This window comes from Heterocephalus glaber, unplaced genomic scaffold (genome assembly GCF_053883595.1).
Source record: "Heterocephalus glaber isolate CG9 unplaced genomic scaffold, H.glaber_assembly_v1.0 deba00000676, whole genome shotgun sequence".
Lineage (NCBI taxonomy): Eukaryota > Metazoa > Chordata > Mammalia > Rodentia > Bathyergidae > Heterocephalus > Heterocephalus glaber.
The window spans coordinates 11,306,350-11,320,810 of record NW_028258156.1 but is presented as its reverse complement, the minus strand read 5'-3'; the positions used below and the strand labels follow the sequence as shown (position 1 = coordinate 11,320,810).

The window sequence follows — 14,461 nt, the reverse complement described above, 5'->3', positions numbered from 1 at the left end:
CAAAATAAACTTTCTTCATGACAGTACAATCTATTTGAACTTTACTAACATAGCATGTGAATTCTGCCACAAATGTGTTTTCAATTTGATTTATTTCATTTATCATCAATAAGACAAATGAATGGGACAGGTGAGTTATAGGAATCATTTGACTAAAGGTAGAAATAATCACTGCCTTTACCTTTAATTAATACAGAGACAGATTTTCGTGCTAGAGGTTTGGGGAGCATTTATTTGTTTTTCTCTATTCATGAAGTAGATAATGTAGACATTAAGGTGCAGGTAAACAAAATGATTGCTGAAAATCCCATTAAATATCACTCCTGAGAGAACCACAACTAAGATTTTGGCATATATTTTCAGAGAAGATATTTTTATATTTAACATATGGATCTCCAAGAAGGGTTATTCTTGTTATTTAAAAAATTGTGGATGTTGGTGAAGCTTATGGTATACTTTAGCTATATCTTATCTAGATTCAGCTACTTCTAGCTGAATATGTTATCTATTTCTGAAGTAAAAATTAAGGATAATTTTGTATATCTGAGAGAAAATTTTAGTATTTGAAATATTTTTAAGATGATAATGTGCAGTTTCATAAGCTTAGTGGCTCAAAGCATCACATTGGAGGAATACATTTAGTGAAGAACTGAGTTACTTAACATAAATTACAATTTAAATATATCTCTATCTATCTATCTATCTATCTATCTATCTATCTATCTATCTATCTTTTACCCAATTTAATTTCATGGGCATTTATTTGTTCATGTGGAGTGATAGATTCTACATTTAATATTATTTACATTCATTTGCTTTTAGTTCTTACCTGCACATACATATAGATAGAACAAGGTATTTTGAAAATTGAGTCGTTGAATTTATCTACAATTTCACTGATTTCTTTCTGAGTTCAGTGATAAATACTATGTATAATCTTATATGTGAGTAAACAACTTTTATAAAGTTGTATACTCATAATTTATATATTTTCATGTTTTCTTACTGTACAGGTGATGACTCTCAAAAGTTTTTTTCCTCATTACCTTGTGGTGGACTTGGGGTAAGTATGAGCTTGTTTACTGCTTTTAAAGAACACAAACTTACATGGAAAACTCCTCTGATCTATCTATTCAGTTATGTTTAAGACTGTTTAAGGTTATATTAGACTTCAGAACTGGCTGTATAATCTGAGGAGCTAATTGCCAAAATACAGAGCCCCTTGTTCAAAAATTAGGAATTTCTAGATGATGGCAACATAGAGCTAAACCGAGAGCCCTTCAAACTGTGAGTTCCATGTAACAGGTTATGCGCTCATGAAGCCCCCTTTGCTCATCCTTTCTATAGCTTGAGAAAAGTTAATACAAGACATTTTAACACAGTTTTGCAAGAAAATTCTCTTTCAATAGTCTCATTCCAGCTATGCACATTCTATTCCTGGTGAAAATAGCATAAGCTTCACAAAATGCTTTGCATTATGGGACATTTTGTTTGTGAATCCCTTGAGGCCATTTTTGTCTTCAATAATTAACAAAGCCTTTTGACCCAGGATATTTATACCACATTTCAAGGACAAATTTGTTCGAATTCAGCAACATATGAAGTAAACTGTCTACATTTTTGTGGATGATTAGAACAAACCCTATGACCTGCAATCTATTTAAAGTTAACCCTTACCAGTGACAAAGCATTATTCTGCAGAACTAAGTGCTAAATCATGTTAAGACAACGTAATTCTAGGGCAGGTATCCAAGGGCTAAAATGTTAAATTAAATGTAGCTTAGATCTTGAATGGAGAGAAGAAACCTAGTTATGAATATATCATGTTTGAGACAATTCTTTGCTATAATTGTACTTTATTCAGGGAAATCTCACTTATTTTCTTTTCATTCTATCATTTTAATGATGCCAGGTTTATTAGGGGACATCTTTCTTTTTTTCCCATTGTGATCCTTTCTCCTCTTGGAATAAGAATGACAAGTTCAATCAATATCCATTTGGAGTTTACAGCTTATCAATACACAGCAGAGTTTTATGAAACAGATAAACCAATGTAGCTGAGAAACTGAATGCCGAGAGAAGTGAAATTATTTTCTTGAAGTCACACAGTAAAGGGAAAAAGGCTGGGCTTGGTGTGCATATTTATGTGAAGACATTCCAAAAGAGCTCCTGAGGTTCTTCCATGGCTTTCATCTTTACCAGGCTGCGGTGTGGCTGAGCTAGGCTATCCTCCTTTGTGGCAGCTCAGGGTGACTTTTGCTTTTTGATCCCTGACACAGAACAGTTGAACTCCACGTTCATCCTTGCTTATTTTAGCAGCCCACCCCCAACCCCATTGAGCAGGGAGTTTACAAAAATTATTCTGAAAAGCAGAGGATAAGCTGACTTTTAAAGTGGGTTTTATTGGCTTTTGTGCTTATTTTCTAACATCTGAAGTGGCTATTTTAAGACAATGGCTGCTTACGTGCAAATGAGGTAAAGAATAAAAAGCTAATGACCACTGCATGGAAACTGAACGGGAGGAGGCCAGAGCTGCTTAGAGAGTGGTGGGCATCAAACCCCACTCATTTACAAGGACATTTAATTCATTCCCCAGAGCAGAACTGAGAACAACTTGCTAGGACTCATCTCCCACAGGTGACCTGGGATGTGCCTGTGACTCACTATCCCTTGAACACAAATTTTCTCTACTCTAATGGTCTAACCTCATACCAAAGGGACTTCTTATTCTTCAGCCAGAATAACACCAGTAAATCCCAGCACTCTGAGAGGCTGAGACAGGAGGAATCCAAGTTTGAGCCCAGCCTGGACAATTTAAGGAGACCCCATCTCAAAATTAAAAAGAAAATTTAAAAGTCTGGGGATATCGCGTGGTGTAAAGGCCCTGGATTCATCCTCAGTACTACCAAAGGAAAAAAATTGCCCCCAAAATGAACAGTGCCTGCTGTCTTTGGTGTGTGCATATATTATGCTACAAGTTGGGGGTGTGTCATAGAATAAGTCCTTAAGAGACTGCCCCAGTTTGGATGGCTGCAGCAGTGGTGGTGAGTAAAACTTGGGCGAGCAGAGGTAGTAGGATGTGGCCTGAATCAGATTGGTTCCATCAGTGCTGGGGAAGGCTGCCGAGAGACACTGTGCTTATGAAATTGGCCCATATGTCTTCTGGGGGCACTTATGTAGGTCTAGTTAAGTGTGTGTGTGTGTGTGTGTGTGTGCGCGCGTGTGTGTGTGTTTGTGCATGTGTCTGTGCATACATACACACAAGTTCACACTTGCTGGTTCTCTGGCAAGCTAGATTGATTCAATCATTTTATCTGCTTCTGTGATTTTAGTTTTTTGTGTTTAGGGACCAAATCATGTTCTTAGGCATTTAAGGAGTCATCTTGCTCTCTTAGATCTTTGGTTTTGATGCAGGTCCTAGGAGAAACTCTGTGTCCTCTGGATTTGAATCAGTCCAAATTTTTACCTTAAGGGCAATCCCAGACATTTACTATACAAAAGATACCGAGTAAGAACTTGGAGTGGCCCCATTTAGCGTTGTGGGGGAACCCTGGAGAGCTTGGAAACTACTGAAATTGCTCTTGTCTTTAGAAACTCTTCTAATTCTTATCTGATTATTTGAAATAGACCCATTGGTTTCAATTCCAAAATACTCAATGATTTCCAATTGCTAAAGTAAATTCTAGTTACATAGAGTATATAACTACATTCTAGCCGGGTTTAATGTATAACTACTGAACGCCAATAGATTAATTGGCTTTTGAGGACAATACCTTGGACATTATAAAATCAGAAAGCATTTAATTATTAAATTTGCCCTTAAAATTGGTTGAGTAATTGGAATGTTGATCAAATAGCTCAGTGGGTGAATAGTATTTAAGGTGCTTTAAAATGTGCCCCCCCAGTCTTACATTTTTGAACAACAATCTAAGATTTCCAAATTCCTTTGTGTTTGCATCTCATTTTATTTAGTTGCTATGGCATGACTCATTTTCAGTTATGATGCAATTGCACAAGCAAATGCACCAGTTGAAAAGACCATTTTAACAAATCCCAGGACTCACTCATTGTCTGGTGAAATAGGTAATGAAGGGACTCTGGAAACAAAAGCCAGGGCAAGACCACACTAATTCCCACTCCTCAGGGTCCATCACTAACAAGAGTGATCGCTTTCCTGGCCATCTGACCTGCTGCTGTGTGAAGAAATCTTGAAGTCATTTCTCAGCCTTATTTTCCCCTCTTCACTTGAGAAGCCACAAAAAACCCCCACAAAAGCAAGGACGAGCAGGCTTTTATGATAATGTCGTCATCAGCTCCCAGCTTCAAACACTTCTGCGGCTTTTGAGTTGTCATTTATAACTTGGAACTGAATCGACCCATAATTCCCCTGATACACTTAGAGAAATTGATAACAGACTCTGCACTTCTTTTATGGCTCGGAGGAGGCAACTCCAATCACATCACTATTGGCAGGCAATATTATTTTTTGACATGGTTGTAAAAGTATAAAAGGGCTTATGGCATTTGTTTAGATGAGGAATGGGCTCTCAAGCTGTGTTGGGGTTTACAGGACCAGATTAGTGAGAAGCAAAGGGAATATGATGTTTGCAAACAGGATATGATTTTATATAAGTTTGGGTTTCATGCTCTGTTCCCTGGGGAGAGCCCTGCAGACAGCCGAGAATTCCACTTTTATCCTCCAACAGACAAGCTCCCAGTGCCAAAAGGCAGAAAAATAAACGTGGTCCATGGCCAGTGTCAGACCCTTGATTGGAAGGGGAGGAGCTGGGAAGAGGCAGAACAGCTTTCCTGAAGGAATGAGGAGTTGCAGAGCAGGGGCATTATCAGGGCCTGCCGAACTGGTCCAAGATGCGCCAAAGTGCAGCTCTGTGAGGCTTCGCTGCTGCACCTTCTCTAGCAGCAACTCGCGCAGTCTGGGAACACAAGGCCAACTTTTTAGTACAAACTTTTCCTTTGTCCATATTCTATAGGATTACACTTAGATTTGACACACTATGAGGATTAAGGGGGTCATTTGTGATTTGGGGGAGGAGATGGGGAGGAGTAGGTGATTGTTGGGAGGTTGTAATTTAAGGGTCATCCTAATTATTGTGAGGTTTTCCGCAGATGTTGTAGTTCTATGGTAACGATGCTCATTTATACAGGGGCAGATTTGGGAGAAATGTCTTAAATACTCTTTCATCCAATCAGAATTAACAGGTGAGCTATTCCCTCTGATACATAAATTTACACAGGTATATCATAAATATATATACATATATACACATATATATGTATATCATAAATATATATACATATATACACATATATGTGTATATATGAAAATCCTGTTATTTTACAGCACATTTATACCTTCATATTGTTTTTTTTTCTCTTTACGATACCATATTCGTCCTCCACAGTTACTCTCTCCAATAACAGCACACAGGGTTTTATGGCAAGACATTTAAAGGGCTACTCTGATGTTTCTTTTTTGTTATAATACTAGAGAATAATTTGTATGACTAAATCTGGGGACCTGTAGTTAAATTTAATGCAATAGAGAAGTATTTTACTGTTGTTATTTAGGATGCTCTTCTTTGAAACAACACTAGTATTTTAGAAGGTATGCATCAAATGAGGAGCGAAGGGGCAGGAAAAGTAAGATAAGGTTTGCTGCCAGTGAATAGGCAAATGGCAGGGATGCAAAGACTAATGAGACAAAATCACAGTGCTTAGTTGCTCAGGGCCTACCCATTAGGCTGATTTAGATAAATGTCCTATGGGAGCACAGAGGAGGGGCTTCCAGGACAGAAAAGGAAGAACACTTAATAATGAACGTGTTTGTGACTTGTGTATGGGGGTTGGTTGTGGATGTAGAGCAGGAAAAAGCAGCCAGGTGTTAACTGTTTAAGCATAATGACACACCACTGACAACTGCACCGAGCTGTTCCCAACTCCTTCCTTCAAAGAAAGACTTAGTGTCTGTGCCCAGACTTTGGGTGTTCCTGAGGTTTTGATATTGACTCAGGAAACTAATTATAACTCTATTTTGTAGAGACGGCACAATGCCTTTTGTGACATCAGCTCAAAGAAGAGGCATCTGTTTCTCACATGTAGTAATCAGGATAATGTTGATTTCCCTCATATTAACATCAGCTCAAACCTGGCTTGCAATCAGTGCTTCATTTCCTCCACTGCTGCTATCAAAGATGCATCACAGTCCTCTTCCCCCCAGCACAATAAGAGAACCCACCCGCACTTGGAACCTCTCTTTTCCCCATCTCCCCTTCCTAATTGTATTTGGGTTTTCATTAGTGTTAAGCTTGATGCAAATGATACTAGCAGGAACACCCCATGGCACCTGGACAAAGTAAAGATGATAAGCAACCTTAATGAAACTGTTCAAGAGTTTTGTTTCATGCTACGGATTCCACAAAAAGATCATGTTGCCCTAGACTTGGAAAATATAGTACAAATTTTATTCAAGCCAGGAAATTCTTTCTAAATAACAAAGGAAGCTCCCAGAATTGCAAATAGTGGTGGAACTGTAGGCAACACACCCTATAGAGATAAATATATATACATTACTCTGTGTTTCTCATAGAATTTCAAATTTTGTAGATTCATTAAGCATCGATATCCCAGAGAAGAGGAAAATTAGAAATGAAAACCTTAACATATTCCTTAACTCACTTAGTTGTATCATCACATCTGTGATTAAATTCTTTCCTTTGCTTTGACATTGTGACTAAGCACAACAGAATTCATTTTGAAATAAGAATACTTCATTCTCATATTTAAAGTGAACACGAACATCACAAAGGTAGAAAAGTTCTGTTGTCAGCAAAATGAAATAGCTGAAAAATAGCATTATCAAGTTTACAAATGTGTTTTTTATATTTTGGGACCACAGTACCTATAAACACTATCTTAGTTACTTTCTCTTTGTTAGGACACAATACCCGACACTCACAATTTAAAGGAGGATAGGTTTCGTTTGGTTCACAGTTCGTAGGAGTTTCCATCTGTAGTTGGCTGACTCCATGGCAGGGTGGTATGACAGAGCGGGGGCAACTCATGAAATAGTGGTGGGCAGCAGAGCGAGAAGTCAAAGGAAGAAGGAAGAAGGTTCACCCTTCCAGGCCGCACTCCCAGTGACCCAGCTCTTCCAACCAGGCTTCACCTCCACACGTTACATTTAACTATAAACTCACTGATTAGTCCACTGATGAGTATCATGTCCCCATGATCCAATCATCTCCCAAAAGTCCCCCATACAAGCACATGAGACTTTGGGAGGACATCTAGATATACACCACAACACACACACACACACACACACACACACACACACAACTATGTCAACCAAAGTAATGTCAATAGCAAAGAGGAAGAAAATAGATATATTTCTGGAATTTCTTTTGCTATCATTTTTGTTCTATAATAATTTTCTGCACTTGCCTATGTGCTTTGATTATGAACATTAAGACTAGAATAAATTGAGTTTTAGAATCTGGCTGCTGAAGATAAGTGGATTTGATGAATTTTAAGCTTCTATCTAATTTACAACTAGAAAGGGACCAAGAGACAGAGGGAATGAAAGGGAAGGGAGGAGAAGGGGAAGTAAAAAGAATTAAGATATATTCTGTATATATACTCTACCCACAATGAATGTAGTCATTATGTACTTTTTAAATTTAAAATTTTAAATTAAAAATTAAATAAAAACTCTTAAGATATTAAATATACATATGCAGTCATCTGCTGATTCCACTTCTGGCTGTCAAAAATTATAAGGCTTTAGGTCAAATAAAAATGTAGAGTTGACAAAGGAAATAGAACTGTATTGAAAAAGGAATCTTATGACAGCTGAAATGCAGGTAAACTGAGGCCCAGCTCAGCTTTTCATTTTGATAAGAAAAACCACACTTTCATTTTTGTGTGTGTAATGTTTCTACCCTGAAAATTTCCATATCTAGATAGCCATCCCTTGGTTCAATATATGAAAATCAATCAGTGTAATACACTATATCAATAGAACCAAGGACAAAAACCATATGATTATCTCCATAGATGCAGAAAAAGCATTTGACAAAATCCAACATGCATTTATGATAAAAACCCTACAAAAAATTGGAATAGATGGTCTCTACCTCAAACTGATAGAAGCCATCTATGAAAAACCAACAGCCAATATCATATTAAATGGTCAAAAACTGAAATCCTTCACACTCAAATCAGGAACAAGACAAGGATGTCCACTATCACCACTCTTGTTCAATATAGCTCTGGAAACATTAGCCATGGCAATTAGACAAGAGAAAGAAATAAAAGGAATAAAGATAGGTAATGAAGAAGTCAAATTGTCATTATTTGCAGATGACATGATAATCTATATAGAAGACCCCAAGAACTCCACCAAAAGTCTTCTAGACTTAATAACCAAATTCAGTCAAGTAGCTGGTTACAAGGTCAACACACAAAAATCAATAGCTTTCTTCTACACCAATGACAAACTCACTGAGAGAGAAATAGGGCAAATAATTCCTTTCACAGTAGCATCCAAAAAACTGAAACACCTAGGAATCAACCTAACAAAAGAAATCAAAGACCTCTTCTCTGAAAACTATGGCATTCTGAAAAGAGAGATTGAAGATGATATCAGAAAATGGACAGACATCCCCTGCTCCTGGGTAGGAAGGATTAATATAGTGAAAATGGCCATACTTCCAAAACTGGTATATAGATTTAATGCAATTCCAATTGAGATCCCAGCAGCATACTTCATAGACCTCGAGAAAACAATCCAAAAATTCATTTGGAACAAGAAGAGACCCAGAATAGCAAAAGTAATTCTAGGTAACAGAGACATGGCAGGGGGTGTCACAATCCCCAACCTGCAACTATACTGCAAAGCTACTGTGATAAAACAGCATGGTACTGGCAAAGAAACAGGCTTGAGGACCAGTGGAACAGATTAGAAGATGCAGAAACAACGCCAGACACACTCAGCCATCTCATCTTCGACAAAGGAGCCAAACACCCTCACTGGAGGAAAGATAGCCTCTTTAATAAATGGTGCTGGAAAAATTGGGCTTCAACTTGCCAAAGATTCAAACTAGACCTGTATCTCTCACCATGCACTAAACTAAAATCAAAATGGATTAAAGATCTAAATATTAAAATAGAAACTCTGAACCAGTTGGAACAGAGGTTAGGTAGAACCCTTGAAGACATTGGTGTAGGAAAAGATTTTATGAACAAAACCTCAGTTGGCCATGAACTAGCACAAACAATCAACAAATGGGATCTCTTCTTCTTAAAAAGCTTCTGCACAGCAAGAGAAACCACCAGCAGTGTGAAGAGACAACACACAATGTGGGAAAAAATCTTTACCTGCTCTTCCTCAGACAAAGGTCTACTATCTCGAATCTATAAAGAACTTAAAAAGATCAGACCTCCCAAATTTAAAGACCCAACCCAAAAATGGGCACCTGAAATGAACAGACATTTCTCAGACAAAGAAGTAGAAATAGCAAATAAACACATGAAAAAATGTTCAACATCACTTGTCATTCGAGAGATGCAAATGAAAAGAACGCTGAGATTCCACTTCACTCCAGAAAGAATGGCTGCTATCATGAAATCAACCAATAACAAATGGTGCCGGGGCTGTGGGGAAAGAGGAACCCTGCTCCACTGCTGGTGGGAGTGTAGACTGGTGCAAGCACTGTGGAAATCAGTATGGAGATACCTCAAAGAACTAGGACTGGAAGTCCCATTTGCCCCCACTATTCCACTGCTGGGGATCTTCCCCAAAGAATTAAAAGAATTATACCACAGTGATATATGTGCACCCATGTTCATAGCAGCACAGTTTGTAATAGCTAAAACTTGGAAACAGCCCAAATGCCCATCAACTGGAGACTGGATAAAGAAAATGTGGTTTTTTAATGAAATGGAGTACTACTCAGCCATCAAAAATGAGAAATTAGAGACATTTATAGCTAAGTGGATGCACATTGAGGTGATACTCTTAAGTGAAATAAATAGGACACACGTGTAAATACCGAATAGTTTCTCTGGTGTGAGAAATTGAAAGTGTAAATAAGGACTAAATGTATAATAGGTAATGTGAAATAGGAAGAAGAGGGGCAAAGGGGAAAGAAGTGGGAGGGCTAGGGGAAAGGATAGAAGGGAATGGGATTAATATGAGAAAATGGAAAAATAGGAACAAAATCTTTGTAAATAGGGAGGAATGGAAGGGTTGAAGGGAGGGCTGGGCAAGGGTGAAAAAATAAGAACCAAGAGAGACTATGTAAAGGTGCAAATTTCCAATGATGAATGTCATTATATTGTATACCTAAAATGTACCAATGATTAGAATGAATAATCAATAATGTAAAATAGGAAGAAAAGGTCCAAAGGGGTAGGGGTAGTGGGAGGGGCAGGGGAAAGGAAAGAAGAGAAAGGAAAAATGATGAGAAATGGAAAAAATGGAAATAAAGTCTTTGTAAATAGGGAAGGGTGGAGGGCATGAAGGGAGGGCTAGGAATGGGGAAAAAATAAGAACCAAGGTGCATTATGTAAAGGTACAATTCCCAATGAGAAATGTAATTATGTTGTATACCTACAATGTACCAATAAAAGAATTTAATACAAAAAAAAATAGATAGCCATCCCTGTAACAAGCTTCTATCAAGAACATGATAGCGACATACCATTATTGGATTTGGCTTGGTGAAGTATTTCAGTCAAAACAGTGAAGCATAACTTCTAAATTTGTGTTACTATGAAATAATGCACTTTTTTCACTTTGAAATCCATAAGTAAATAAATATCCTGATTGCTTTTATCAGCTTTCCTATCTCTGAGGCAAAGTACTTAACATCTACAACATAGAAGACACGTTTATTTTGGCTTAGGGTTTCAGAGGGTTCAGACCATGATAAGCTGGCTCCAAGGTAGAAATGCATGGTAGAAGGGCCTGGTGGAAGAAAGCAGCTCAACTTTTGGCAGTCAGGAAGTAGAGAGATAAGAATGAGTCAGGAACAAATGACACCTTTCTAGGTCACATCCCCAGTGACTCACCTCCTTCAATGATGTCCCACCTCCTAACAGCACATTCAGTTATAAGCTCCCCATAGATTAATCCACTGGTGTGCATGGGTCTCTCATGACCTATTCACCTTCTGAAAGCCCCACCTCTGAACACATGAGATTTAGGGGGAGATTTTAAATTTAAACCGTAACACTGATGAAAGTTACATTCTAGTGAGGAAGAGAGATAAGCAAATATGCATGAGTTTAAGCGTGTGTGTATGTATTATGATGATTAATATTAGAGAGGAACTAAAAGAAAATGTGAGTATAGAATCTTATATGTTGGGCTATAGAACTGGAAGTTAATGGGAAGTGTTGGCTTTTAGAGATCAGAATTGGTGAAAGAAAGGTGGCTTGGAAGTCCTAGCTTTTTGTGGTGATTGACTTACAAAGTCATAGAGAATGAGATTTGCACTGAGAATGGTGAAGAAGCAGTGATAGTTTTTGGGTGAGGTGAGAGTTTGTCAAGATTGCTCAGAGCTCAAAGGACCCTGCTCCACTTTCCACAAGGAAGTAGGGTTAGGGTTTTTCTATTCAGAACACACAGTCTGCTTGGACTTCCTTTTAACTCCTGGATTGAAGTGTGGTAGGAAAAGGTGGGGGGAACGTTTTATTTATAGGCATGCCACAAGATCCTGAGACTTCTTGTAAGATCTGGCCAAGGATTTCTGGAGCAGCTTGTGTCATACCACACACACCTAGGCTTTCAGAGATTACCAGGTCCCTGAGATTATGAGATGCCTAAGTGTCCCCAGATCTTAGCAGCATTATATGCTTTCCTAGCATTATATGGTTCCCCAGTGTCTGGGGAAGTTATTTAGCCATACTTTCCTATTTAAATTGTGCAGCTAAAATTAGATAACATTACTCAAACATCAGCCCATTTTCAAGTTTAAGATGTCCTGACATGCACATGACATTTCCTAGTGTCTGTGCATGTGCATTTTAGTGGCTTCTTGAATGACACTGTTATGCTTTGGTCTCAGTTATCTGTTGCATTTCTCTCCTTATTTCTGTCTGCACAAGTTAACTGATTTGTTGGTCCCTTCAGGTTAGTGCATAGACCAAAGGATGGCGGCTTCTCTATGTCCATGTGTCTAATTTTATTGTGCCTGTTGTTAATGCAAGGAGCACAGACTTGGGCACCTGAATTTCAGAGATAATTATTACTAATGGGTATCAATTTCCAATCATTATTAATTGATACCACATCAATAAAAATTTTTGACTAAGTTATTTAGGACTGAGATGCTGTAACCATCTCAGTAAAATGATACTCCTCTACTTGGATCCTAATGGTATCCAGAAGATTGACTATATGGATGGAATTGTCCATCAGTTAATGAGACAGGAAAGATGCTTGGGAGTAGGCAGGACTCATCAAGAATCCTTTGAAATACACCTTCTTAGTTTTTGAAAACTGGGCTGATTCACAGCCTTGTGGCAGAGAGCAGCCATTCTCTCTATGAAGCCCCCAATGGTAACCAAACTCAATCTTTTTTAATCCTAAGGAGGTAATTGAGTCTTACTACTTTACACACAGAGAAACTGAGGCTCAGATAGGTAACTCAATAATGTCACACAGTTTGTAGGTATTAGAGTAGATGTAGCCCTATTCCCAAGCTCTTAACCATAGTATTTTGCACTCAAAACTCACCGTAATTCCAACCTCATATGACTGTCAACACTCCTTTCCCAAATGAGAATAGTCTGGGCCAAAAAAAAGCACAATTATTCTTCTGCCAAGCACATTCTTTTTTTTATTGAAATTCCTATGAAGTGTTAAATCTGTGCACTCAAATATCATCAATGTGGAGTAAAAAAATATACATCTATAATCAGCATTTCAACCCTACCTAGAACACTGAAAAACCTCTACCTTGGACCAACCCACTGAGATGAGTTGCAGAGAATCTCATTAAATATACTTACTGAATCTGATTTAATTTTATTAAGCTGCTGTCTGGGAAAAATGGGGCTCTAGCATGCACTGTCTAGTGAATAACATTATCAGCATATTATTATTACCTTCTACATAGGATATGCATCAGATTAAATTAACAAGCAATAGTAATATACTAAAATGGTATTACTTGGCTCTATTGCTAATTTTATCTTTGTAGGGTTGATTAGTAGTTCACTAAAGTTTTGAATAACAACAGTGTGGACTCTGAGTGTCCATGACTTGCCAGGTAACTCACACGAATCCATATAATACTTGGGAAATCCTTGAGAACACCACTATCTTAAGTAAAGATCCTGGGAATTACACAAGGTAGCTTTTTTGCCAGAGCAAACATATTTCTCTACTTCTTGTTACTGGCAAGTAAATAGCAAAGGGGTATTTTTCTGAAGATGAAGAGTGACTAGAAACAGCCCGTGCAAGGCCAATGGAGCCTCCAGAAAGCAGTCGACCATACTGTGAATGGTTTGTGGTAGGGCATTAACGTACTCCGCATGCCCCTTGTCCCCTCCAGCTGCCACATGAAGAGTTCACGCCTTCTTTCCATATGGAATATCAGTCACAGTATTCATTCAGCATCTCCACGGTTTTACTTGGAATCTGAAGGTCTTCCCTGTAGCTGCTCTGCTTCTTTTTCATCTCACCATGACTAAAGAAGCTAAGGTGTGGGCATTATAACCTGCAAGTGATCCCAAGGGAATGGGCTGTCATTCATGTCTTCCTCCCAGCATTGAACAAAAGAGAGGAAGCATGTGGGTTCAACCACCCATTGTCATCATAAATCCATCCCAGTTCTTTTTCAAGGGTCTTGGGGTTTCAGCAGAATATTCAACATGAAATGAATATACACATCCAAGGAGCTGGCAGAAAAGAGAACACCCATTGTTGCAGGCTGTAGAGATGATTGAGCAAGAGTATAGTAAAGAATAGGAGAGATCTTTAGCCTAGAGTAATGATTCTCAGCATTGTCTCATAGGAGAATAAATATGAAAGCCACCCAGGATTATAGAGAGTTTTTAAAGTGTTGATCTTGAAATAATTGTAGAGCTTTCTCCAAATGGCTTTATGATACAGTATTAAGGGCTATGTCTTTCTGCACAGCATGATCTGAGAAGTCAGCAAAGTCATAACTCTGTTATTTATTATTTCACTTATCTGAGCTTCAGTTTCTTTGTCTATGAAATAGAGGTAAAAAAGCCTCCCTCATTGAATGATTGTGAGGATCAAATGTGATGATGTAGGTGAACAATGGCAGCTCTTGAGGGGGTAGCACTGAGTAGGTCCAGTTCTACAGAGAGTACATGCAAGACTCTGAGGACTCATTCGATTTCCCTACCTACCCAACGGCTGGCCCACCATTAGAATCATGGCATAGTGAGAGACTAATCAAGG

The 14,461-nt window shown here is 38.2% G+C and overlaps 1 protein-coding gene across 2 annotated transcripts in view; it reads left to right on the top strand.

Annotated features, from left to right (window-relative positions):
• The window catches only part of LOC101705971 (histone deacetylase 9), a 715,280-nt gene that overhangs the window by 670,882 nt on the left and 29,937 nt on the right, over positions 1–14,461 (top strand). For both annotated transcript variants that reach the window (XR_015449277.1, XM_087206437.1), the window contains one exon: positions 1,014–1,063. Coding sequence is in view for 1 of the 2 variants with exons in the window: in XM_087206437.1 (XP_087062563.1) it covers positions 1,014–1,063 (50 nt within the window). In the remaining variant the exon portion in view is untranslated. The remainder of the gene's footprint in view (positions 1–1,013; positions 1,064–14,461) is intronic.